The sequence below is a fragment of the Paramormyrops kingsleyae genome, chromosome 5 (assembly GCF_048594095.1).
Source record: "Paramormyrops kingsleyae isolate MSU_618 chromosome 5, PKINGS_0.4, whole genome shotgun sequence".
NCBI classification, from domain to species: domain Eukaryota; kingdom Metazoa; phylum Chordata; class Actinopteri; order Osteoglossiformes; family Mormyridae; genus Paramormyrops; species Paramormyrops kingsleyae.
Genome location: NC_132801.1, coordinates 1,544,649 through 1,567,881, shown reverse-complemented (window position 1 = coordinate 1,567,881; position 23,233 = coordinate 1,544,649). Strand labels below are relative to the sequence as shown.

Genomic DNA, 23,233 nt, shown 5'->3' with positions numbered 1-23,233 from the left:
TGTTTTCTCCATCTCTCACACTTGCCAAAACCACAGACAGACAGACAGACATTAATTCCTCGAGAAGCTTCCTCCGGGAAATTCAGTTTCTAGCAGCCATAATACACCAGCCTAATAGTACAGTCACATATAGCAGTACGGCAGCACAATACAAAAATCTAAGATAAAAATATATGAAAGAGTAACACATAGCGGTGGGATGATGACAGAGTTTTCTTAATGGAAATTAATCCTTAAGGATGCAAGTTTCAGTTCCAGCAGCAATCCTGCTGTGTAAAATTCTGAATCAAAGTGTGAAGGTCCGCGCTGATCATTTGTTTTCCTTGTTTCTGGTTCCATCTTGTGGTCATTTTATGATACAGCAGGTTGTGTCTAAACATGTTTTCGCCATTAAGGCATTTGGAAAAACATATCAGTGTAGCAACCTAATCATGCCCAAGTATAGATAGAGTTAATCGAAAAAGCCACTCAGCCACTGCAGTATTCAAAATATTAGAAATAAGATAAAGCAAAAGTGATAACAAATGTCATACAATTAGGCATTTCAGAAACTATTATTAATTGTCACATTATTTTGTGTAAAAAAGTTTTAAGGGATAAATTTTTCCGAGATAAACAAGAGGAAACCTGGACAGTATAGGCATGATTATTAACATGGAAACCATATAGTCAGGGATGGACATAACTGGTACACAAATACGCATTCACCTTTAAAAACGATACGAGGGACAATCCATTGTGGTAACAGTGTAAATGCGGACTATTTTATTTGGGCAGCCAGGTGACCTTGGACCCCAAGAGGTTTTTTCTCCTTACTTGGGAGTTTTTGGTTCCTCTCCTCTGATGTCTTCTGGCTTTATTTTTCCTCCCTTTTCCCCATTCTGTCTCTAATGTTGTTTTACGTATCACAACACATCCAAGTGAAGCGTTTTGGAACGACTCTTGTGAAAGGCACTATATAAAAATTGAAGATGTAAGTGGCATGAATGAATTTCCTCTGCTGAGCGTCTGGGTTCAGCCTTAGCGACAGGGTGAGACGCTCTGGTATTCGGGAGGGGCTCAAAGGAGAGCAGCTGCTCCTCCTCATTGAAAGGAGCCAGTTCAGGTGACTCAGGCATTTATCTTGGATGCCTCCCTGGGGAGATGTTTCGGGGCTGTCCTACCAGACCCGAGGGCAGAACAAAAAAAGGCTGGTATGATTAGATCTATCGGCTGGCCTGGGGACACCTTGATATTCCCCCGGAGGAGCTGGCTGGTGAGAGGGAGGTCTGGGCATCCCTGCTTAGACTGCTGTCCCTGTGATCCGGACAGGGATAAATGATGGCCCATGGATAGATGAATGGAAAGACTACAAAAAGATAATATGACTATTAACACTGCGACTCAGGACTGCGGTACTGTCTGGTCCATGTGAGACTGATAACACGGTATCTCACCATAGGTTGAGAAACCCACCTTTTACATACTATTGGTGTGAGGATGGAGATGAAGGAGTTGAGAGTCAGGAGTCATTGTACTGGGGGTAGGGTGGGGGAAGCTCTGGACCATTGAACAGAAACAAGATGACACAGACCAGTGACCTTAAGCAATTCCTTTATTGGACACTCTCCCGTCATATCAGCTTAGTTTCTACAACTTTCTTTAGAGTTTCAGGGCATTTTTTTCCCCGGATATAATATCTGATGTATCTGAAGGTCCTGCAATGGTCACACAGGCACTCAGGAGCCACATTTGATGGACAGCAGAGCTCTGGAGTAGGGCATGGGAGCTGAGAGCTGATGGAGGGGATGTGTGAGCCTGAAGGCTGCAGCGAGCATCAGTGCCACACGAGGCAGCAGAGAGATGCAGCTGCCTCTCATACTCAACAAGCGAGGAGCCTGATGGGTAGTGCCAAACCACCAAGGACCAGAGTAGGTGCCCAGGCAGAGTAAGTGAAGGGGCCTGCTTCTGTGAGGGATGGGAATTCTACTCTCCCTTGAGCATGAAAGCCGGCCAGGGGCCCCCTTAGCGCGCGGCCAGGGGCCCCCTTATCTGCCCAGCATCAAAGCTCTGCATGTCCAGGCAGTGGAGTTACCGTGGATTAGCATGTTATATCTACTAGTACTGTACTTGTTACTCGTTACTGTGGGTGAGCCAGCTGACCTCACTAATAATTCAGTGTCATTTCCGCTCTGGTAGCAAACGTCTCCCTAAATTTTCTCTACAACAGCGCATGTGACTGATGGTCACCGGGGTGACAGAAGCAGGGAATCAAACCACTCAACCTGCACAGGCAAAAAACACAATGACAGAATGAAAGGAGGCTCTTTGAAAATGTACGTATCCATAAAATATACGCCATAAAATTCCATCACTCACTTCATGCGCTAGTAACTGAGCATAAAGGGAAGTGCTGCCCTGTTTGAGGCAGGCGGGCTGACTACAGGAAGGAGCTCATGTAGCTCCTCCGGGAATGCTGTACTGCCCTGTTTGAGGCAGGCGGGCTGACTACAGGAAGGAGCTCATGTAGCTCCTCCGGGAATGCTCCACGCCAACTAAAAGGCCCAGCATTGGCTGGTCTACTCCTCTGCTGTGCAGAGACTCTCCCAGAAGTGCTGGTGTTCCCAGGATCTACTCTGGGACAGGGAGAGACGTCACTTTTGGAGTGCGTTGAGAAAGAACAGAAAACGTTTTAAACACAACTGAGGAGAAAAATCACACTCCCAAATCCACCTAACGAATACCCCTTCCTCATCTTTCCTCTTACATACTGGCATTTAGAAAATTGCTTTAAAGCTAGAGACAAGGTCAGTAGAAAGTTCACAATTTGAGCAAATGAAAAATAAAAAGAATCGTATCATGATAGTGTCATCATCATCATCAACATCAACAACAAGTCTATTTTCAGACAGAGGTTAGAAAACCAGGGGGGGCTGGCTAATGTGTTTCTGGATGTTAACGGAGGTATTAAGGGTCAGAGGTCAGGGCTTTACAAAAGGGGTCGATAGCAGGGCAGCCACTGAGCAACTGTGATTTTGGGTTTTTTTGTTTTTAATGGTAAAATTTAAGAAGGGACAGAAATGACTCACATGGCCCACACTTGTATTATAACTATTCATTCAATCCAAATCTGTCACATTTCACTTTGGCCAGATCATAGGAAAATCCCAAAATTAGTGTCTATCTGAAACAGATTACATGGGAAGAGAACTGGACGAATGGGTAGCCAGTAGATGTATGGTTAATTCCACCAGTGGAGTTCCTCACCCAGTGGTAACCCCACCCCTCCATGCTACAAGCCACTCCCCTTTGCAAGACCTGACCCTGCCCCCCATGGAGGTTATTAAGTGCCGAGGAGTGGGACCTAGTCCATCAGGGAGTCTGGCCGGATCATGGTGGGGCGGCTTGGGGCGGCCGGGGGTCTTCGGCTGTGGAGAGAGAAGCAACAAGTGAGTAAGACAGCTCAGCCAGCAGGGGGAGCCAAAGGAGGATTAAACAGCTCACAGCTCACTTGGGCACTCCAGGGGGGAGAGCAGGGGGGACGCGGGCAGGCCGGGAGGGGACCTGCGGGGTGTCCATGCTGCCCCCTGGCCCAGGCCGAGAGGGGATGGGTGGGGCTCCAAAGGAGTTAGGGGTTGGGGGAGGTCCTGGTGTGGGGCCCCTGGCTGCGGGGGGGCGGCTGGGGACAGGGGCAGCCGTAGGGGGCCGGTGCTGGGATGGAGGGCTGGAAAAGAATATAAAAGGTGTGAGAGAGAACCTGTGAAGTGCTGCTCCACTCACCTCAATCTTAGGTTTCTTTCATTATGGAAGAACAAAATGCTCTCTAGCTTTCATTACTGCTTTTGTTTTGAACGAATAGCCAGTTTATTTAGGAAACAGTAGATCCGTCAGCAATGATAACGTCATCATGACTCCCAACCGGTAGGCTATGGGATCCGCTCCCAACCGGTAGGCTATGGGATCCGCTCCCAAACGGTAGGCTATGGGATCTGCTCCCAACCGGAAGGCGATGGGATCCGCTCCCAACAAACCTTTCCAGAGATGCATTTCCAACATGACATTTCACATTGTGCAAATGCAGTTTAAATGCAGGACATGCATCTTAGGTTTTATTGTCCTTCCCTCTGAAAGGTCTCGTGTTTCTTTCAGTTTGTTTCGTTTGTAAGAAAGTGACCCTGTGTCCTACTTGACCCAGAAGCATAGGCAGCGAGTGCCATGCGATCACGGCGCTAAGGCAGGACCTGCTTTAGGCCTAAGAAGCCTGAGAAATACACACAGCAGTGAGGCATCACACCTACTGGCATCAGCAGACAGTCAGATGGGACTTATGGCCAGACTGTCCAACCAAAAGTCACAGCACAGTTAAGGGGAAGAGCCTGTGTTCAGTGAATTAGAGCATAGGTGTCTGAAAGACCCCACACTGCTACTGCAGGTGAGGGCCCCGACCTGGTGTCCTTCTGGAGCCAGCCGTCGTTCACAGGTGGGGGCACTGGCACGGACACGGTGGAGGTGCTGATGTCCCCGATGATGTGCAGCGCCTCCTTCAAGGCGTGGTACATGCGCAGCATCTCGTCGCGGTGCTGGGCCTGGTCTGCAGACTCCTCCATCAGCGAGTTTTGGTCGCCTGCTGAGTACAGGTAGGCCAGCAGCTCCGAGTGGATGAACTCCTTGGTCTGGGGTGTTGAGAGTGTTTATAACCATGAATAAACAAACATTTCTTGCTCTCTGTTCTAACATGAAGGCCCAGGAGGCAAAGCTTATCTGCCTGATATAGGAAGACAGCAATTTAATAATAGTAATGATTGGTAAGAGAAAAAAAAATAAATCACATTATTAGAACAAAAATTTCATAATTTAATTTTTAATATATAATATCATCTAGGCAGAAATTATGATGGCTATAAAGATTGCTTCCCGTCTGTTGTTGTAGCATAAAACACCTGCTAAACATGCTCTGTTTTATGTCGCAGAGGTTATCAAAGGGCAACAGCTTAATAGGAGTTAATGAAGAGCATTCAGACAGCAGACAGCACAATGATTAAGGGAACAGACTGGGTCCAAGACATTGCTGGTTCATGTCCAGTTTGCACTGCTTTTCAGCCCCAGAGCATGGTATTTACTAGTGGTAGGAATTGGCAGATTTTCTGATTTGATATTATATCAAACATTTTTTGCCAATTCAATATGTACAAAGAACAGCTTTGGCTGCAAAGTTCAAATCCACGCTTTATGTAATGTACAGACACGGGCCATAACAGTAAACATACTTGTCGTTGCTGATCAGAACATATGTCTTGACATGGGCAAAACCTAAATTCCCAAAGTGGATGTTCAAGACGGAAAACATGCTAACGGCAGCTGTGAGTTGGTTATGTCACATACTGTGGAGCTCAAAGACCCTCCCAAGTCAGTAGCTTGGGGACACTTTGGTGCCCAAGTAAATTACACCAACACAGAGAAGAAGTTCATGCTGGAGAAGGACGCCAAGGACAAGCCCGGGAAGCCGTGCTGAGCCCCAGTGCATGCTGGGAGGGGTGTTACAGTACAGCTGACTCACGCTGTTGATCATGATGTGCATGATAGTCTTGGGCATCAGGTCACGGATAGACTTATTAACGATGCCAATGTAGGAGTCCACCAGGTTCCGGATGGTCTCCACCTGCCGCTCCAGCTGGGGGTCCATGGAGATGGTGTCAGCTGGGGCCGCCTCTTCAGTCTCAACCTGAGACCGAGGGAAGAGAATCTCAATGTTAATCCTCTCGTAGTTGGAGGTGACTAAGAAGAACTATGCCTACAAATGTACACACCAGGTGTTCATGACTGTAAAGTATTTTAAGTAAGCTTTACACAGGCTACATAGGACCCACCTTCTAAGCCTGTGCTATAAGAAAGTGGTGTCCCAGATCACTTTACACTAAATATTGCAAGATGGTGAGAACGTCCTCAGAGGAACTGTCAGTGTTCCTAAAAGCAGCTACGCTGGAAACATTTCATATATATTTTTAAAGGAATATGGAAGAACAAGCAGAAAAACCACTTAATTATCTTGGAGGAGGCCAAGTTCCTCCTGACCATCGATATGTTGGAGGGTGTGTGGAAGGTGTTCACTGTGAACATACTTGGTCCTTTTCAGGGTAGACTCCTGCTCTTAGGAAGGAGGCTTTCCAGCTGTCCACATCCTCCTGGGAGGCACAGGCCAGTTCAATCTGCCGTAGGTCCTTGTACACATTCCTGAGGACAACTGGAACATCAGGCTGAGGCAGCTCGTCGCACACAGTCCAACACAGACTGGGCAGGCGGGCAGCACCATACCTCTGCTCTGTATTGAAGATGGCGAAGGTATGCTTGTTGGACATGAAGCCCTTCTCAATATCTCTGATCTTCAGATTGTCAAGAAGCAACATGTACTTCTTCTCCTTCTCCTGCAAGCATCCACCCAAACAGCATCACAATCAGTTCTCGTTGGTTACCTGCCGGACCCATTTCCATCTCCCCACAGGTGCCAACTGTGCCACGGCGGGCATAACCTACCCGCCAGGGCCTCCAAAGTACATCAAAAGGTGCGAGAAGTCAATATAAGGCTACAACGGGCATTTCCTGCCAGTCTAGCTCATTGCCCTTAATTTACTTTGTGGACAAGACCACCCAGTTGGGACGATGTGTGTGTGTGGGGACACACCTTGACTTTTCCATTTAAGATCCCCAACCGCACACGATGCGCAGTATCCCCAAGGACTCAGTAGCTGGTGACACACTTTCCCCAGTTGTTCAACCAAGCTGAAACCTGCCATGCCCATTGGTGGGCGACAGCTAACTGAAAGTTTAGAGGTTTAGAGTCAATAACTACTAATCCGTTAACTTCAAAGTTCAATTTGATAACGTTAAACCACAAAAAACAAAAAAAAACAAACAAAAAATAGCGGAAGCTAATGATAACCTCTGCTAACTTCGTCTTTGTTCACTTGCATTTAGCCCAGACTACCTTGAACTTCCTCCTTCTCCCCCTACAGCTACCACAGGAGGAAAAGAACTCCACGCAACTCCATGTGAACTTGACTGTGTACCGTTTTCTTCTACACTCCTGTACCTTAAACCAGGTATTTAAACATGAAAGCAAGCGTAACAAAGTCTTATGTGCATGTATCAATGTCACGTGTTAATGTCTTACATATTTATATATTCCATTTATTAACGTTTCTTGCACTGCGACCACCAAGATTGAAATGTCACCCCAGTGTATGACCCATGCATCATACAGCTGAAGATGACAAAGATGCACTGGACGGATGCGATGTACATTCAAGAACCAGACAACAGCCTGGCTTCTCATCAATACAGTTCAGATGAAAATTGTACTGGTGCTGTAGCCTTCAGTGAGAACATTCCAGTGCTTGAGAAAGCATAAAGTTTGATTAAACATCAACTCACCAGAATAACCCGAGCAAACTGTGCTAATATAACATCACGGAGGTGCCTTTTGCTGAAAAAAACTGTACACTGGAAAACAATAACCAACCTCAACCAATCAAAAGAATGGAATGAATCAGGACATCAACTTTAACCCATCAAACCCAGAACTGCAGCAAGGAAAAAAGGTAAATGAACTGAAGCCCAAAACCAAAGCAACGATCCAGAAGGGACCTCTAACGCAGAGAGAACAAGGAGAATGAGTGGTAGAGGTCACTGTTAAAGGACAAACAAACTTTGTATCCACAATGCAGTGTAAGTACGCATGACGCTCCCCCATCCCTTACCTCGTCATCCTTGTACCAGGACAGGGACTCCGTGGTCAGGACAAACCAGTATTCCTTGGATCCTCCCTTCATGATGCTGATGTTGATGGTAAGCCACCCTCGACGGATCGTCTGTAGGGGGAGTGGGGTGTGGGACACGTCAGCTTGAAATCTGGTCCTTACAGGACACTCTGGGCAGCTCTCGCCTCAGTGTCAGGGCTTGTTGGGGAGGGTGGAAGACAGCCAGACGCAAAGCCCTTTCACAATTGGGGAGCAAACTGTATCGATTGCAGGAGAGAGTTACAATACTTTTAACTATATTAACAGTCAGATGCTTAAATAGGAAAACATTGGAAGCTGAACTCTAAGTACTTTACATTACATTCCCCTAACCTTGACCCTGCGTCTACATGGCAGAAGGTAAACCTGGGCGAAAGAGCAGTTTTCATTGGCCTGCACAATCAGTAAAGCAGGAGCAGCAGGAGCAGCAACACTTTACTGATCCCTTGTGGGAAAATGGTCTTTTTACCCACCCAGTCTTGCTCTCCATAACACAAACACATGTAGGTGAGAGCAAGCTTGGCAGCGAAAGGCAGCCACCGGCAACGGCACCCAAGGAGCTGGAAGTTAAGGGCCTTGCCCAAGGGCCCATATACATGACACTATCGTGCTGAGGTCAGGCTCCGACCACAGAGTCACACATGCCCCCTGAACATGTTATGTAAAGGTACCGCAAAAATCTCAGGTTCAACGGCTTCTTCCACACAAAAATAAGCCTCTCCAGAAGAAAAGAGAAAATAATAAAGAGAAAAACTGATTCAGAGGGTAGGTCTTAAAAAAGAATGGAAGGAAAAAATATATAAGAACATAAGAAATCTACAAACGAGGAGGCCATTTGGCCAATAAAGCTCATTTGGGGAAAACTCGATTAATAGCTTAGAGTTGTTAAAATCTTATCTAGCTCTGATTTAAAGGAACCCAAGGTTTTAGTTTTCACTACACCTTGAGAAGTGCTTTCTCAAATCTAGTTTAAAATGTTCTCCTGCACTTTGAATGCAGGTCCACTGTGATATTGTGCCTCTGGAAATCTAAGTAGATCACATCGTAGGCCGTTCTGTGATCAATTACTCTTGTACCTTCCTCAAAGAACCCAAGTAGATTAGTTACAGGATCTCTCGCTCCTAAATCCATGTTGGCTATCCCTCAGAATGTTCTCTGAATCCAGGTAATCTACCATTTTCACTAGGATTATAGCTTCCATTACTTTTCCAGTTTTGCAAGTTAAACTGATTGGCCTACAGTTTGATGGACCACTTCTACCCCCTTCTTTGAATATAGGCGTTATATTAGCATGCTTACAATGAGAGGTACCACACCAGCAGATAAGGATTTCTGAAATAGTAAAGTTAAAGTTAATATCCCTCATCCCTTTTAAAACTGTACATAAGAGGCCATTACGAAGCTTCATTAGAAATGAGTCGGCATGTTACTTCTGTCCTCTACAGTGAATACCCATGCTAAACAATCATTAAACATTAATTATACACAATTTAATCTTCAATTAAACAACCCTTACTATCCTGCAGATTAGTGATTTCAGCTTTTAGAGCTCTTTTGGAGTTAAAATATTGGAAGAAATTTTAATGTCATCCTTAGCCTCCAATGCAATCTTTCTTTCTACATTCCTCTTATGGAGTCTAATATTGTTTTACTCAACCTGTAGACTTAGATACTCCAGCTTTATTCCAACATCACTAGATATTGTCCATTTGTGGAGAACCCTTTTCCTCCTGACTACAGTCAATATCCGTAGTAAACCACCTTGGTTGTCATTTCCTAGATTTAGTTTTGCTGTAAACAGGTATGAAGTCCTCTTGCACTTGCAACAATGTGCTTTTTTAAAATTCCCAATGCCTCTTCAACAGTTTTGCTATTTAACTCCATCCAGTTTACTGTTCCTAGTTTCAGTCTCATACCATTAAAGTTAGCCTTCCTAACACTGCATTCTTTTGTTTTGGACTTTGCTCTTCAGACACTAAAATTAACCTCGAACTTAACCATGAAACTATTGTCAAGTGAACATTTTCCAACTTATCCTGGATATTAGAGAACACAAGATTGCGAATGGCTTCTCCCCTGTTAGGGGTTTGAACAAAATGATTTAAAACACAATTTTGTACCAATACCACCATCTCAATTTCATTCAAAGTGGAGCCAGAGACTGTGTCCCATTGTATCCCAGGTAAATTAAAATCACCCATGACTACCACATCATTTGTATTGCTCATAATACAGATATCACCATACAACATTTTGCTTTCCTCTGCAGCTACATTAGATGCTCTATAACAAACACCGACAATTAGGCCATTTGAGTCTTTAGCATCTGGTTTTACCCATATAGCTTCTGTACTTTCATTTTTATCAGTGAGCTCCCTTGCCTGTAAGTTCTCTAGTCCTAGCACACCACCTCCCTTCTTGCCTATCCGGTCTCTACGGAACAACATGAAACCATCCATATTATATTCTTCTCCATCATCATCATCATCATCACTCAACCATGTTTCTGTTATTCATATAATGTCGCAAGAGTCTGATGAAATAAAAGCCTCTAAATCATGAATTTTCCTTCTAATGCTCCTAGTGTTTACATACAGACCACAAAGGGTAGACCTTTCACAGGGCCCACTTTCATTATTATGGGCTTTGTCTCCCCCCTCCTATATTCTTAAGTAACCTCCCTGCCCCCTAGTCCCTAGTTTAAACACTCAACACAAAACAAGTCTTCTGTTGTAGTTTTAATGGTTTGTGAAAATAATTATTTAAAAATGGCCCCTGCTGGCATGGTGAGGCTTAGATTCGGCTCCTCCACAGAAACTCACCCACGTGCGATATAGAGCAACAAACTTCTGCTTAAACTAAATGCTCAAGACCAAGGCGGATGATGTTAACATTCAACCAAATGAAATGAGGACGTCATCTGAATTATTTCTAACAGAAGAATTAAAAGCAGCAGCTTACTGTTCTAAATCTGAAATCAAGTCTAATGTACTGTACATGAATTAAATATACAAAGTGCAGTGCACTGGGGACAGAGCCCATTTTTAGACAAGCCTGCAAGGTTCATCTCCAGTTTAAGTGCTGCTGGAGGTCCCAAGTGAAAACGCAGCTGGTCCAGTACAAATGAGAAGCACAATGGTCAGACAGAAAATCAGGAGAGGTTTTGCCAGACTTGATCTTTCCATCTTGTTTTTTACGCTTAAACTAGACCATGTGCAACTTTGCATGACTGGGAATTGCTGGTGTTGGGGGATAGGATCAGCCTCACTTGCTGAGCTAATAGGCTACGAGGCCAACCTGTCTACGAGGCAGAAGTCAACCTGCTGGGTTAGACAGTACAGAGCAGGTGATGAAGTGCTTCAGGGAGCCACCTTTGCTGAGGAGGGACCTCTGGACTAATCCTCTTTCCCCAGAGTGTACATTAGGGCAACACTGGATTAGAAAACGAAACCCAAACTGACCCTTAACTCACAGTTTACTTAGGGATGGAAATGCCTGAAGCTTCATGGCAAAGCAGAGAGTGACAGCATTTATGGTCAGAGCAGCAAAGACTGGCAAGGCAAAAGGATCAGACTCAGCAGGTAAAAGAAGAGTAGGAGTAGAGCAGAGACAGATCCAGAGGAGGACGAGAACATGACAAATGAGGAAAAGAACGAGAAGAATAGCAGATCCACACATGCAATTTGGTATTCAGATCCATTGCAATGGATCTGACGATACCAACATCAAAAAGGGGCTCTGCTGGTTCGGTGGCATCCATTATGCATCGGCACATGAACATTTCTAAAGGAGTACGTAAAGATCCGATGACTTATTCCTGGGGTTGGTAACTTTAACAATGTAAACTTTTTAAATAAAAATACTCCATGTATGGGCTTCATGTGGCCAACGAGCTGAAAGGGTCCATTTCCAGACTTGGGAAAAAACCAGGACCAAGGGTGTGGCAGGTAAAATGGGCGGGAGGGTCTCCTTCTGGAAGGATTGTTAAAAAAAGGGAAGATGTAGGAGAAACTGCTGAGAATCACTTGCTGACACAAACACACAGGATTGAGGAGGGGGGTCCGGGTTGGTGCAGGCCTTTGATCTTCTAATCAGTGTGCATGGGAAACATGGCAAAGGGTGCACCAGTAACCACCAGGGCAGGGGCACCGACATCAGACATATCGCTGTATTACTGGGGTGCCACCACTGGGGGCACTGCAGTCCCAACAATGACACATTGCTGAGGCATTGAAAGCAAATAGGGATTAAGACAGAGCATGAACTCACATACAACTCATTTTCTAACTAGAGTCTTAAAGTGACAGTCATTTATATAACCATGAAATACCCTAAACAACAGGAACTCCGACTAGCTTGGACAGAGGATTGGTATCAGCAGGGTTTATCCAATTTACAGATCATAAACACAGAGGCACACAGTTATCCAAATATCTCCAGAGTGGTATACCTGTAGAACATGGAGAGTCTGTATGTGTGTGTGTGTGTACAGACTCAAAAAAACCAAAACACATCAGATGGCAGATATTTAAGATCAGAAGGACAACTGATCTCATTTTCAAGTGACCTCCAATAAATGCAGTTTTTGAGAAAATGCGTTTTGTAAACAGAAAGAGTAAGTAGGCAATGACAGTATAAATCACTGCATCACTGAGGAGCAATGAAGCATCACACACGGTTTTTAAGTTCTACAAAGACAAGACATGCAAGTGTTCAATTACATAAATGTAGATGGCTGCGGCAACATCTGCGAAGTTTGCCGCAATTATCACATTGAATTAGCGTAATCACAGCTAGCCGTCATTAGCAATTACAGGCAACTGTGGGGACTGTGTGAATTACACAATTACGTAATTGAACCCAAGTCACCAGCAGATGAGATGAGATATGTGCTACCTTATCCTCCGCGGTTGGTTCCTGCATGATTGAAATGTGGAAAAACAAACACATGGGAAAATACTTAAATCAGCATTGTGGTCCCCAATTCTATGCCACATTCCAGTGGTGGGGAGGGGACTGGGAGCACAAAGAGGTCACATGGGCTAGACAGCAAATAGGGCCAGAGCAGAGTGACCATAGGAAGAACCTGTGCCAGCTTCAGGATCTTCATTCTCTACCTACAGGATGCGAAACTCAATCACATTACAGCATACAGGACTTCTAGTGGGACAAGAAGTGCTGCTTGAAGAGCAGAGAAGACAGTCAAACCAGGATGACTAGAGACTTCTGCTGGATTAGAACCAGAGAAGGCAGCCAAAACAGGATAAGCACAGGCTGCTGGATTAGAACCAGAGAAGGCAGCTGGAGGAGCACGACTGGAAAGTTCTGCCTTAACATATGACCATCCAGTAACTAGAACTGGATTTGAACACCTGGGGTCACATTTATCAACCTTGGGTCCAAACAGTTTTGTGCTTAAATTTTTCCGCATAAAATGGTATTTATCAATTTCTTCCTGTGCATAAGTCATATAACGCCAAAGAAATATATCACTGTCACTAAATAAATGCTTTACAAGACAACGGACCCGTCTAGAACAATTCATTTTCAGTAATATTGACTTGTTGGCATTTGACACATATTACTCGCTGCAGCCAGTCAGACATATATAAGGACTATAAGGACACCAGGCATATGCATATCAAGTCATTTTGGATCATTCTATGCTCCCAACTTGGTTTGGAAAGGGCTTTTCTGTTCCAGCATGACTGTGCCCCAGTGCACAAAGCAAGATCCATAAAGACATATTTGGGTGAGTTTGGTGTGGAAGATCTAGGCTAGCCCACACAGAGCCCTGACCTCAATCCATTTGGGATGAACTAGAATGGAGATTGTGAGCCAGGTCTTTAAGCCCAACATTGGTACCTGACCACACAATGCTCTTCTGGATGAATGGGCAAGAATTCCCACAGATACACTCCATAATCCTGTGGACAGCCTTCCCAGGAGAGTGGCAGCTGTTACAGCTGCGAAGGGGGGACCAGCTCCATACTGATGCCTATGGGTTTACAATGGAGTGTCATAAAAGTTCTTGTGGGTGTAATGGCCAGGTGTCCCAGTACTTTGTCCATTCCTGGCAGTCTGGCCTCAGCCTCAGGTGATGGAGGTGCATTGTCATTGTCACCATCTAGAGAGATTCCTGTTACAGTTGTTTCGCCTATGCTGGCAGCTATGGGCTCTCCCTATGGGCCACTATCAGTGGCACGGAGATGCCAGCTCTGGGCTGTGATCCTATTGGTGCTTCCATTTTACTTATCGTGCATGTTTTGTTTGTTTGTTTTGTAATCTTTAACAGCAAAATGAAGTTGCAAAACAACAATGCAAGCATACAATACAAAATGTATTACAAACAGGAATAAAGACACACGTCTCTTAAGCGATTCCATTTTCAAAACACATTCTCCTATTGCGCGGTTCATCGTGTGTCATGTGGAAGTTACATGCCCATATATGGGTCATTGAGGGTGTTCATTTAAATTAGTCTTGCTGTGACCGTATAGCTGTTTGTACCCACGAGTGATAAATACCAATTTGCCTGAGTGTACCAATGATTTGTACTTTTAGGAACTGTTCTACACACACTGTGATAAACAAGAGCCCTAGATGACACCACTGAACCTAGGTGACTGGATACTTCTGATGAAGCAGAACACCAGAGAAAATGGCCAAAGCATTACGATTGGAAACGTTTGCCTTAACTACTAACGACAGTAAATACACTTGGGTAAGAACAACAGACGAGAATGACTGAACCAGGATGACTGGAGACTTCTGATGAAGCAGAACACCAGAGAAAATGGCCAAAGCAGGAGGAATGAAACGCCCATCCCACTGATGACCTACTGGGGCCTCAGGTCAATGCACAGTGGACACTAGGTGACAACTGCTGCAATATCACATCTACTGGGACAGGATGGGCTATAACATGCCCTGAGGTACTTACCAAAATCTCACGGCAGTGGGGAGAGTAGATAGACAGTGTCAAGGTGAGTTTAAGAGTAGGGAAAGAGTAAATAAGAGAGAGGAAAAGAGAGGGAACAGACCATGCAGGTCAGGTTTAAACAAGGAATGAGGACAGAAGCAGCAACAGACAGACAGTTATATGCAGTTAGATCAGGTGTAGCTCAAGCCAATTATACCACCACCTGATGGTTGGCAGAGGGTGAGCCATGCAGCTTATACACAATAAGGAAGGAATAATTAAACAAGCAAATTTAAACCAACTGGGTCACATTGTTTTACATTTGCTGATTTGTCTTGCAGTGCAAAGCAGTGCGGAAACAGAGTGACATTACAGAAGCAGCACAGTATTGCAGGTCGTGTGGGAATGTGCAGGAAGCACCAGAGACACAGCTTTGACACCTGACTGAGGACCTACGGGCCACTCTGAAGGGCTGAACAAAACTGAAGGATGTCCAGTGCATTCGCGGCTGGTGGGGTGGGCAGGAATGTCAAAAAGAAAACAAATGGGGCCTTTAATTCTGGACAGGGAAGAGAGTCTTTGAGGACAGTTCCTTTAATTAAGGACCAGGAGGAGGTGGAATAGAAGAACAGTGGCATAGTAAGCAAGTGAGGAGTGTAGGAACCTGGTCTGAGCCAGACAGAGAAACTTGCTGAATAGTCGGGAGTGAAAATGGACCGGAATCATCAAGGGTACCTGGTTCGGGACGGCTCGCTTCTTGTTGTTGCTCTTTTGCTGGGCACTGTCAGATAACCAGGACGAAGAGAGAGAAAGGTATGAATACAGGTAGATAAAATGCATGAAAATGGAGAAAGAGTCGGGAACTGGAGTACATACTTGGCAAAGCCAATGAAGTCCTCATGGTTGGTGTTGATGTAGGAGACCTCTAGGTCAATCAACAGCAGCACCTGCACAGGACGACACCCATTAATACTGAGGTGCATCTCAGTTGGCACCTATAGGAACACTCTTGCTTGTTGTGTGCTATGCTGGGGCACACCCTTCCAGTCTCACCTGATCCTTGGTCTTGCTCTCCCTCTCTCGGACGAAGGTGCTGACGATCCTCTCGGTCTCCTCCCGCAGTTTGGGGTAGGATGCCAGCTGTGAGCGACACACCCACAGACTGCAGCTGCTGGAAAGGCCTCATGCCATCTCCTCTAATCTCACGCTCACTCAGACAAATGCACACTATGGGTATACACACTGTATACTCACACACTGGTGCTGATGCGGGCACAACAAACAGCAGACAGTGATGCATGCTGGTCTTTCACAATCCACTTGAAATGAACCTGTTTGTCTGGGTTTTATTTTATTGATACACCAGAACAGCAGAACCTGCTTGAACCGGTTTCTACTCCAAAAGGCAGGCCACCGTCTTAACACAGCTCATTCAGATCAACTAGAACTGACCAACTTCATGCATGATTTATACAGCTGGGTGGAACGTGTATTTATTACAGTCATTCCAAGTGGATGGGAAAATTCTGATTAGGCAGTGTGTTAGCTGGGGGAGACAGGAAGAGGGACCAGAGGTGGTTTTTCAGAGGAGCTGCAGTTAAAGGAGATCATCTGAATGGAAAGGCAAAGGAAACAGACCCTGCCATTCCACCATTTTCCACAAGGTGGAGACACATGCAGCTGTTGCCACGGCAACCGCACAAGTACAGCACCGTGACAGAGCATGGCCTTTTGCTTTTTTAACCCACCCAAGAGGGAGCAGGCAAAGGCCTGTGAACTGGCATTTTTAAAACCAAGTTCAATTGCCAACATACTTTAAGCCATCAGCAAGACCATGACGACACGAGAGGGCTTTCTCTAGTGAGCACCCAGAAGAGACCTGATTTTCCGCTGAAACATCACGATTCTCTGAATCGAGCTGAATAATAAAGCAGTCATTTTACCTTCACTTAAAGTCTGACAGTTTCCTCTGGGCGCCTCTGAGATGAGTCGTCACTGGGGTTTAGAGTGTCTTGAAATAGCTGGTCTACAGTTACAGCCATGGAGTAATTATTCCATTCAGCCAGACTGGCGCGTTTTCAGACACTGGCTTTTATCTGACCGTGTGATCATGGAACTCTCTTGCTTTAACGGAGAGCACGAAAGACAACAATGTGGTGAAGAACGCCTTGCCTTGAAAATCTGCAGATTGGGGGCAAATGGCAGCCTACAGGAACTTCCTATAGCTCAACAAGTTGAGCATTCCACTAACAATACAAAGGGTTGCGGGTTCAAATTCCAAGGAGTACACTTTAAAAGTGTCACAAAGAAATTAAATTACCAAGCAGAAGAGACAGGAACAGTTAGTGTAAGGGGTTTTGTGTCCAGGCCAGACAACACACAACAGGGGGGAGGTATTTGTGGTAAATGATGTATTGGTCTTATTTCATTGATGCTTTTCAGCATGTAAATGTAACAGTACAGACCCAGAAGGAACCTGAGCTCTAGCTACAGTGCAGGTTGACACACGAGGTAGACCAAGCAGCTCTAGGTCAGGGAGGTAAATCCATCTGGCTTAGATTCGATTTGGGTCAGGAACAATGACCAGAGCAACAGGATAGCGTCTGAGGAGAGAGATCCTGTAGCTGCTGTGCAGGGATGAGCAGTGAATGACTCGAAAGAGACATCAAGGATCAGAAAGTAAGGAGGAAGGTAATCAGCAGAGCCGGGGAGGGGGACTACACAGGAAAACAGGCCGGCCAAATCAAGGCAGGATCTCTTTTTTCTTGTTGTCCTCTCATCCACTCTTCCCTCAACTTACATCCATTCATTCCTTCCTGTCTTTACCTTCTCAGTGCATTTTCTGACGAGAGTGGTGAGCTCCGACAAAACCAGGTCAACACACTTCAAACTAGGCTGTTTCAGTTTGAGGATCTGCTGTTTCACTATGGCCTCAAATGCCAGGTCAGGCGTAAAGAGGCCTGTCCTGGGGAATTATGGGGGTTTATCACGTGGAATGAGCAGAGTTGGAAAGGTGAGCAGGAACAGAACGGAGGAATAAAATGTACTTACAGCAAAGAAAGAGAGAGGACACAAGAGAGACAGAAGACAGCAAGAAAAATAGGAGACAAAAAGGTACTTTGTTTAGTTAGTTAGTTTGCACTTCCACTTCAACACAAGACATAAACCAACACGCGAGAACCATCATGGGCACAAGCTGCAGGTTTTCATATGAAACCCAATGTCCAGCACAGGGATGGGTCAAGGGCAGAGCTCCTGAAAGGGATAAAACACCACAAAAAGCCAAACCCCCTCCATAAGCGATGCTGATGGAGGGTATGAACTGGGTTTGAGCTGGAGCTGCCCAGGTGAAGGGCCAGGAAGAGTCTGACTCATTATACTTGTGGTCAAAATCATAGGATTTGTTTTTTCCAAGGACATAAATTCAGTTAAGTCCCATAATGGGGGGGATACACAGAGGGTTTTGTAGTATTACTCTTTCAGCAAATCCACAAACGGCTGGGCACCCTTCAAAAACAGGGGGGGTAGGAAACCTGCAGCGTGCCTGAGCAGATACGGTCCACTACAATCTTCCCCAAAACACACTGAACTTTAGCCGGGGTGGGGCACATGGTGCTTGGATTTGGATTAAGTTTAAGATTAAGATTTTAGAAGGTCCATTTCGTATTATCTTAGCCAGCTTTTCTACACTTTACGGTAACATTTCCATTAGTGCTTCTCAACCCTGCTCCACTGTGAAAGCTACAATTCTCTCCAATAAAAGGTTATCACACGGAGGAAAAGTGTGAAAGTAATACTGCCAGAAAAACTCCGTCACACTTCTGGGTGCACAAACATACATACATCTCCATTAAGGCAACCAGCAGCACTCTGCTGTCAGGAACGGTGGCCCCAGACCGGTGCTCAATTACCGACCAATTAACTTCTTCCAGGGACTGTGGGTTGAGAAACACCAATTCATGTCACATATGGGGGAACCGCCCTAAATGGATACAGCAAGAGAAGGTATTCGGGACAGCAGAACTAGCTGGCCAGCCCCTGGCGCCCCTTCAGCAGAGCCTCCGTGCGGAGATACCTTCATGGTGCACTGCCTGACGGTATTGATGAGCTCTTGAATGACCAGATCAATGCATTTGATGCAAGGCTCTTTCAGTTTAATGATCTGCTTTTTCACAATGGCCTCGAAAGCCAGGTCTGGAGTGAAAAGGCCCGTCCTACACACAGACCAAGACATTTACACATCCGTGTGTGCAGAGTAAACATTTATACAACCACACATGCAGACGAAACACAGGGGTGCAGACCAAACATTTACACAATCACACATGCAGATGAACACACAGGGGTGCAGACCAAACATTTATATAACCCCAGTCAGAGACCACATATTTACACAACGACATATGTAGAACAAAGACAACATAGAGAAACAGAGAGGTGGGCACACAGACAACCAAAACACATGTGCACACACACAGAAAAATACACATGAATGATCACACCCAAACATTATAGAGAAACAACATACAGGCACAGCAAAGTGGGCGGCGGTGGAAGACAAGAGGAACGGGGGTGTGAGAGAAGAGAGAGAGATTTAGAATTCACACAAAAGACAAAACACTCATTTGTCAAAGCTGGACTGTTTAAAGAAAAGACAAACATTGCGGTGAAACAGGAATAAGCAGCAAACTCGGGGGTGACAGAGTTGGGGTCAGAGGAAGAGGGAGACGGAGACAGACGGAGAGGGAATGCATGACGAGACTGGGGGCTGAGACAGAGGGAGAGGGAGGACAGGAGAGGCCATGGCACAGAGACGCAGGGGACTGAGGTGATGGGATCTGCAGGACGCGGCAGCGAGATGGCTCATCTAGAGCCCACACTTGCCTCACTCCGTGGATGTTCTTAATGGCATAGGTGATCTCCCGCCTCAGCTCCTTCTCATCAAACTCCATCTGAGGGTCAAAGAAAAATTCTGTGGCAGCAGAGACAACCAATCAGGGCTCGGGCTTCCACAGAACCGTTTATGTGGACGTCAAGCGGGCGGCACCTGCTGCTGCCCTGTGGACGGGCAAATCTACAGCATTCAGCACCCGCTTTGGATAGGAGGCGGGGCAAACACAGGCAGAGCAAGGAGACTATTCAGGCACCACTGGCAGTAAACACGCTGTACTTTACTACAATGTCTGTTAGGTTCAAAGCAGACTTTACCAAAGAGATCTCTGAGTGGAATGCACATTAACACTGAAAATCGTGGACTGCATTTCCACTGACGTGTGTAACTATGGTAACAACACTGGTGCCATCGAAGGTAACTGGCGATGTACCTTGACCAACTCGAAGGGGAAGCGCTCGTGGAAGATGCGGTTGATCCTGGCTCCCCCTGAAAGCTCCACCGTATCCACCTGGTCTCCCGAGCCCTCAATTCGCTTCTCAAAGTCCACACCAAACTGCTGTACCATCCTGTGGGGCAGCATGTCCATATCCATGCGTGTGCGTCTGCAGACCTCCATAACAGGCCGTCAACATGACAGACCACCGACAGACTGCTGGAGCACTCACTGTAGCAAAGCCTTGGTCTTGCGCGTGGGGTCATCAGGCCGAAAGTTCTTGTACTGCTCCACCTCCTTCTCCAGGGACAGCAGCTGGCTCTGCAGCTTGTTTCGCAGCCCAGGCAAGGTGTCCCGGATGTGGTTGGTCAGTTGCTATAGTGGTGGGGGCACCGGAGGACAAGAAGGGGTGAGGGAGGCACCTTCATTCCCTTCAACCATCGCAATCAAACACTTCTGTATGTCATCAAAACAGCAACCAAGTGTCCAAATGTCCGTGAGTGGTATAAATAAGCTTACGATTTACATTTCATTTTAAGGGAAACGATGGATGAAGACAGCAAGAGGTATGCAGACCATGAGGATGAAACGAAAAAGAGCAGGCCTCAGAAGGAAAAGGGGGCAGTGCAACCATAGACCACACCCTCTACCTGGTTGAGGGTCTTCTGCAGGTGAGGTGTGCCCATGCGTTCAGCCATGTGTCTGTAACTCGGGTGCGACAGGAAGAACTTCCTCTCAGCCGCCAGCGCAGCTCGGATATCCTTCCGCCCATCGATGTCCTTCTGGCTGCGGTTGACAACCCCAATGTAACCTGTAGGTGGCAGCGGTGAGCCTTGAGTGGGGCAGGCTGCAAAGGAGCCTGAATGGGGTCTTAGTCACCCTGGGCGGCGGCAGGAAGACGTCCTTTATATCAGTTAGCAAAAAGGGAAGAGGGAGCCTGAAAGCACCCGCTGACATTACAGCTAAGGCTGCGCAGGAATCAACTTGAACAGGATGTCGCCACTGAAAGGTTTCGATGACACAAGGTTCTGATGACCTCAAGCTGCGGTCAGAAGTTTATATACACTTACAAAAACTGACAAGCTTGTCATGAAGTATTGGGCTTTCGATGTTCTCCACAACTCCACTGCTTTTTTGGTGGCAGAATCATTGTACAACACACATCTCTAATATTAATATTAATAATAATAATAATAATAATAATAATAATAATAATAATAATAATAATAATGCTAAATTTCATTTATTGTGGGATTTCTAAAACCATCACAGGAACAATTTTTTGCCAAATGGGATAGATAATACACATATACATACACCTACTTAGATTATTAATTACACGGTGCTGAGAGTTCCAAAATGTCATTTAAACTGGTGTCAAGGCCATTGTGAAAGTCCAAGGAGTTCGGTGCTGATTGGACAAAGAGGACTGTAGACTTACACAGGTCAGGAACGTCTCTTGGAGCAATTTCAAAACAATTTCAGATGGCAAGATCATCACATTGTTCTGGGTGGTCAGATGCGACCCAAGAACCACCAAGAAATAGGTCTGCCATGGAGCGCAAGCTGCTACAACAGCATCACTCTCCACAGTCAAGCGAGTTTTACATGGCCATGGGCAAGATGGAAGCCCTGCTCCAGAATCGACGCGTTCAGGCTCGGCCGAAGTTTGTGACCGATCACAAGGACAAAGAAAAAGACTCCAGGAGGAAGGTTTTATGGTCAGATGAGACAAAACTCAGTTGTTTGGCGGTGAAGAGGTTAACACTGTACCAGCTGTTAAGCTTGGTGATTGCATCATGCCCTGGGGCTGTTCTGCTGCTTAATGAAGGAGGAGCTCTTCAGAACCTCAAACTATCAGCTAGAAGGTATGTATAATTATGACCATTTGGTTTGGTTTCAGAAAGCCCAAATTCAAATGTGTGTACCATGTTTTTTGTTTTTTTTTTGGTTATAATAATCATTTCACAACAGAAAAAGAGCAGAAAAAAATCACAAAGTGCAATACTGCCATGACATGAATGTCTGTGCTAACTGTATGCAAACTTTTGACCACAACAGCACAGTATGTGTGTCAGTGCGCATACAGGCCAGTGTGACCGACACAGTCTACATACCCCTGCACAGCAGTGCGCAAACAAGACAGCATAACAGACACTGCATTTACATACTCCAGCATAGCAGTGCGCACACATAGGTCTGTCGCGATAAACGATAAACCAATTAATTGCACAATAATTAAAATGAGGTCGATAATTTTTCCAGCCACGAGAATTTTCTTTTGCATGCTTGTTTGTTTTCCTCGTGTGTCTCTCTCTACCAAATGGGAATATCGGCTCTTTTTAGCAAACCGGCTCATTTGGCTCAGCTCACCAAGAAGAGCGGGCTCTTCCGGCTCCTAAACGGTTCTTTTACAAAAAACCCGCCCCTCTCTTCGTTTAACCTGATGCTGATTAGCGTGACCTGATTTGAGCTTGTTAAAAATAAGACGCCGTCTCGTGGGCGGGCTTTTTCGGAAGACAACGTATTCCGGCCACGGTCGTCCTTAATGTTTAGGCAGCTCAACAACCCGGACAATTCTATAAAACATTAATAAAACGGCTTTTGAACAGGAGCCGGCTCCCATCGTTCACTAAAAAGAGTCGCGAACGACACATCACTAGTAATGAGGCGTGAACTGTCGTGTCAGTGGGCTCTTTGCACGTTAGCTTTCACGTTCATGGAAATGCAGCTCGCTCATTTCCGGACTGTGAAAAATGGCATTGGTTTATACATGCCGTTTACAGGACTTGCCCAAACTTATGATCAATGATGTACATCGCTTTTGTAAATCCTTCTTCAAAGTACCGACGAGTAAATTAGAGAGGGGATTTAAGATGTTTGCCTTGTCTTACATCCACAGATACGAAGGGGAGTCTTATTCGTTCAACTTTGTGGCTGGCGTTAGCTATAGCTTACGCTAATAGACTCCTGGACAGTGATCGTGTATGCATGTGGCAATGAAGTAACAATGAACATCCCCAGTCATTCTAGCGGAGAATGTTTAACTTAGTTTGTTCTATATGTGCTTAAGTACACATTGCGTTAATCTGTCTTTGCTATTCCTAGTGTCAAACAGGGGAGGTTGCTGCTTCAGATCCATGAAGAAGCACGTCAAACATCATAGTGTAAAAGTATGGCAGCACTGGTAATTTCTCAGAGTTTTAATTAAA

At 45.5% G+C, this 23,233-nt stretch overlaps 1 protein-coding gene across 3 annotated transcripts in view; it reads right to left on the bottom strand.

Annotated features, from left to right (window-relative positions):
- Positions 1 to 1,576: 1,576 nt before the first annotated feature.
- The window catches only part of LOC111859933 (dynamin-2-like), a 38,959-nt gene continuing 17,302 nt past the window's right edge, over positions 1,577 to 23,233 (bottom strand). Inside the window, exons 6-20 of one of the 3 annotated variants that reach the window (XM_072711826.1) lie at positions 20,672 to 20,832; positions 20,254 to 20,396; positions 20,019 to 20,154; positions 19,579 to 19,646; positions 17,521 to 17,659; positions 15,748 to 15,834; positions 15,571 to 15,641; positions 15,430 to 15,475; positions 7,734 to 7,844; positions 6,292 to 6,401; positions 6,099 to 6,210; positions 5,537 to 5,701; positions 4,426 to 4,652; positions 3,491 to 3,703; positions 1,577 to 3,407 (exon numbers count right to left, since the gene is read on the bottom strand). In XM_072711826.1, the coding sequence (XP_072567927.1) occupies positions 3,344 to 3,407; positions 3,491 to 3,703; positions 4,426 to 4,652; positions 5,537 to 5,701; positions 6,099 to 6,210; positions 6,292 to 6,401; positions 7,734 to 7,844; positions 15,430 to 15,475; positions 15,571 to 15,641; positions 15,748 to 15,834; positions 17,521 to 17,659; positions 19,579 to 19,646; positions 20,019 to 20,154; positions 20,254 to 20,396; positions 20,672 to 20,832 (1,853 nt within the window). In that variant the 3' untranslated portion in view covers positions 1,577 to 3,343. Of the gene's footprint in view, positions 3,408 to 3,483; positions 3,704 to 4,425; positions 4,653 to 5,536; positions 5,702 to 6,098; positions 6,211 to 6,291; positions 6,402 to 7,733; positions 7,845 to 15,429; positions 15,476 to 15,570; positions 15,642 to 15,747; positions 15,835 to 17,520; positions 17,660 to 18,769; positions 18,909 to 19,578; positions 19,647 to 20,018; positions 20,155 to 20,253; positions 20,397 to 20,671; positions 20,833 to 23,233 lie in introns of all 3 variants that reach the window. The other 2 variants (XM_072711827.1, XM_072711825.1) reach the window with 2 other exon arrangements.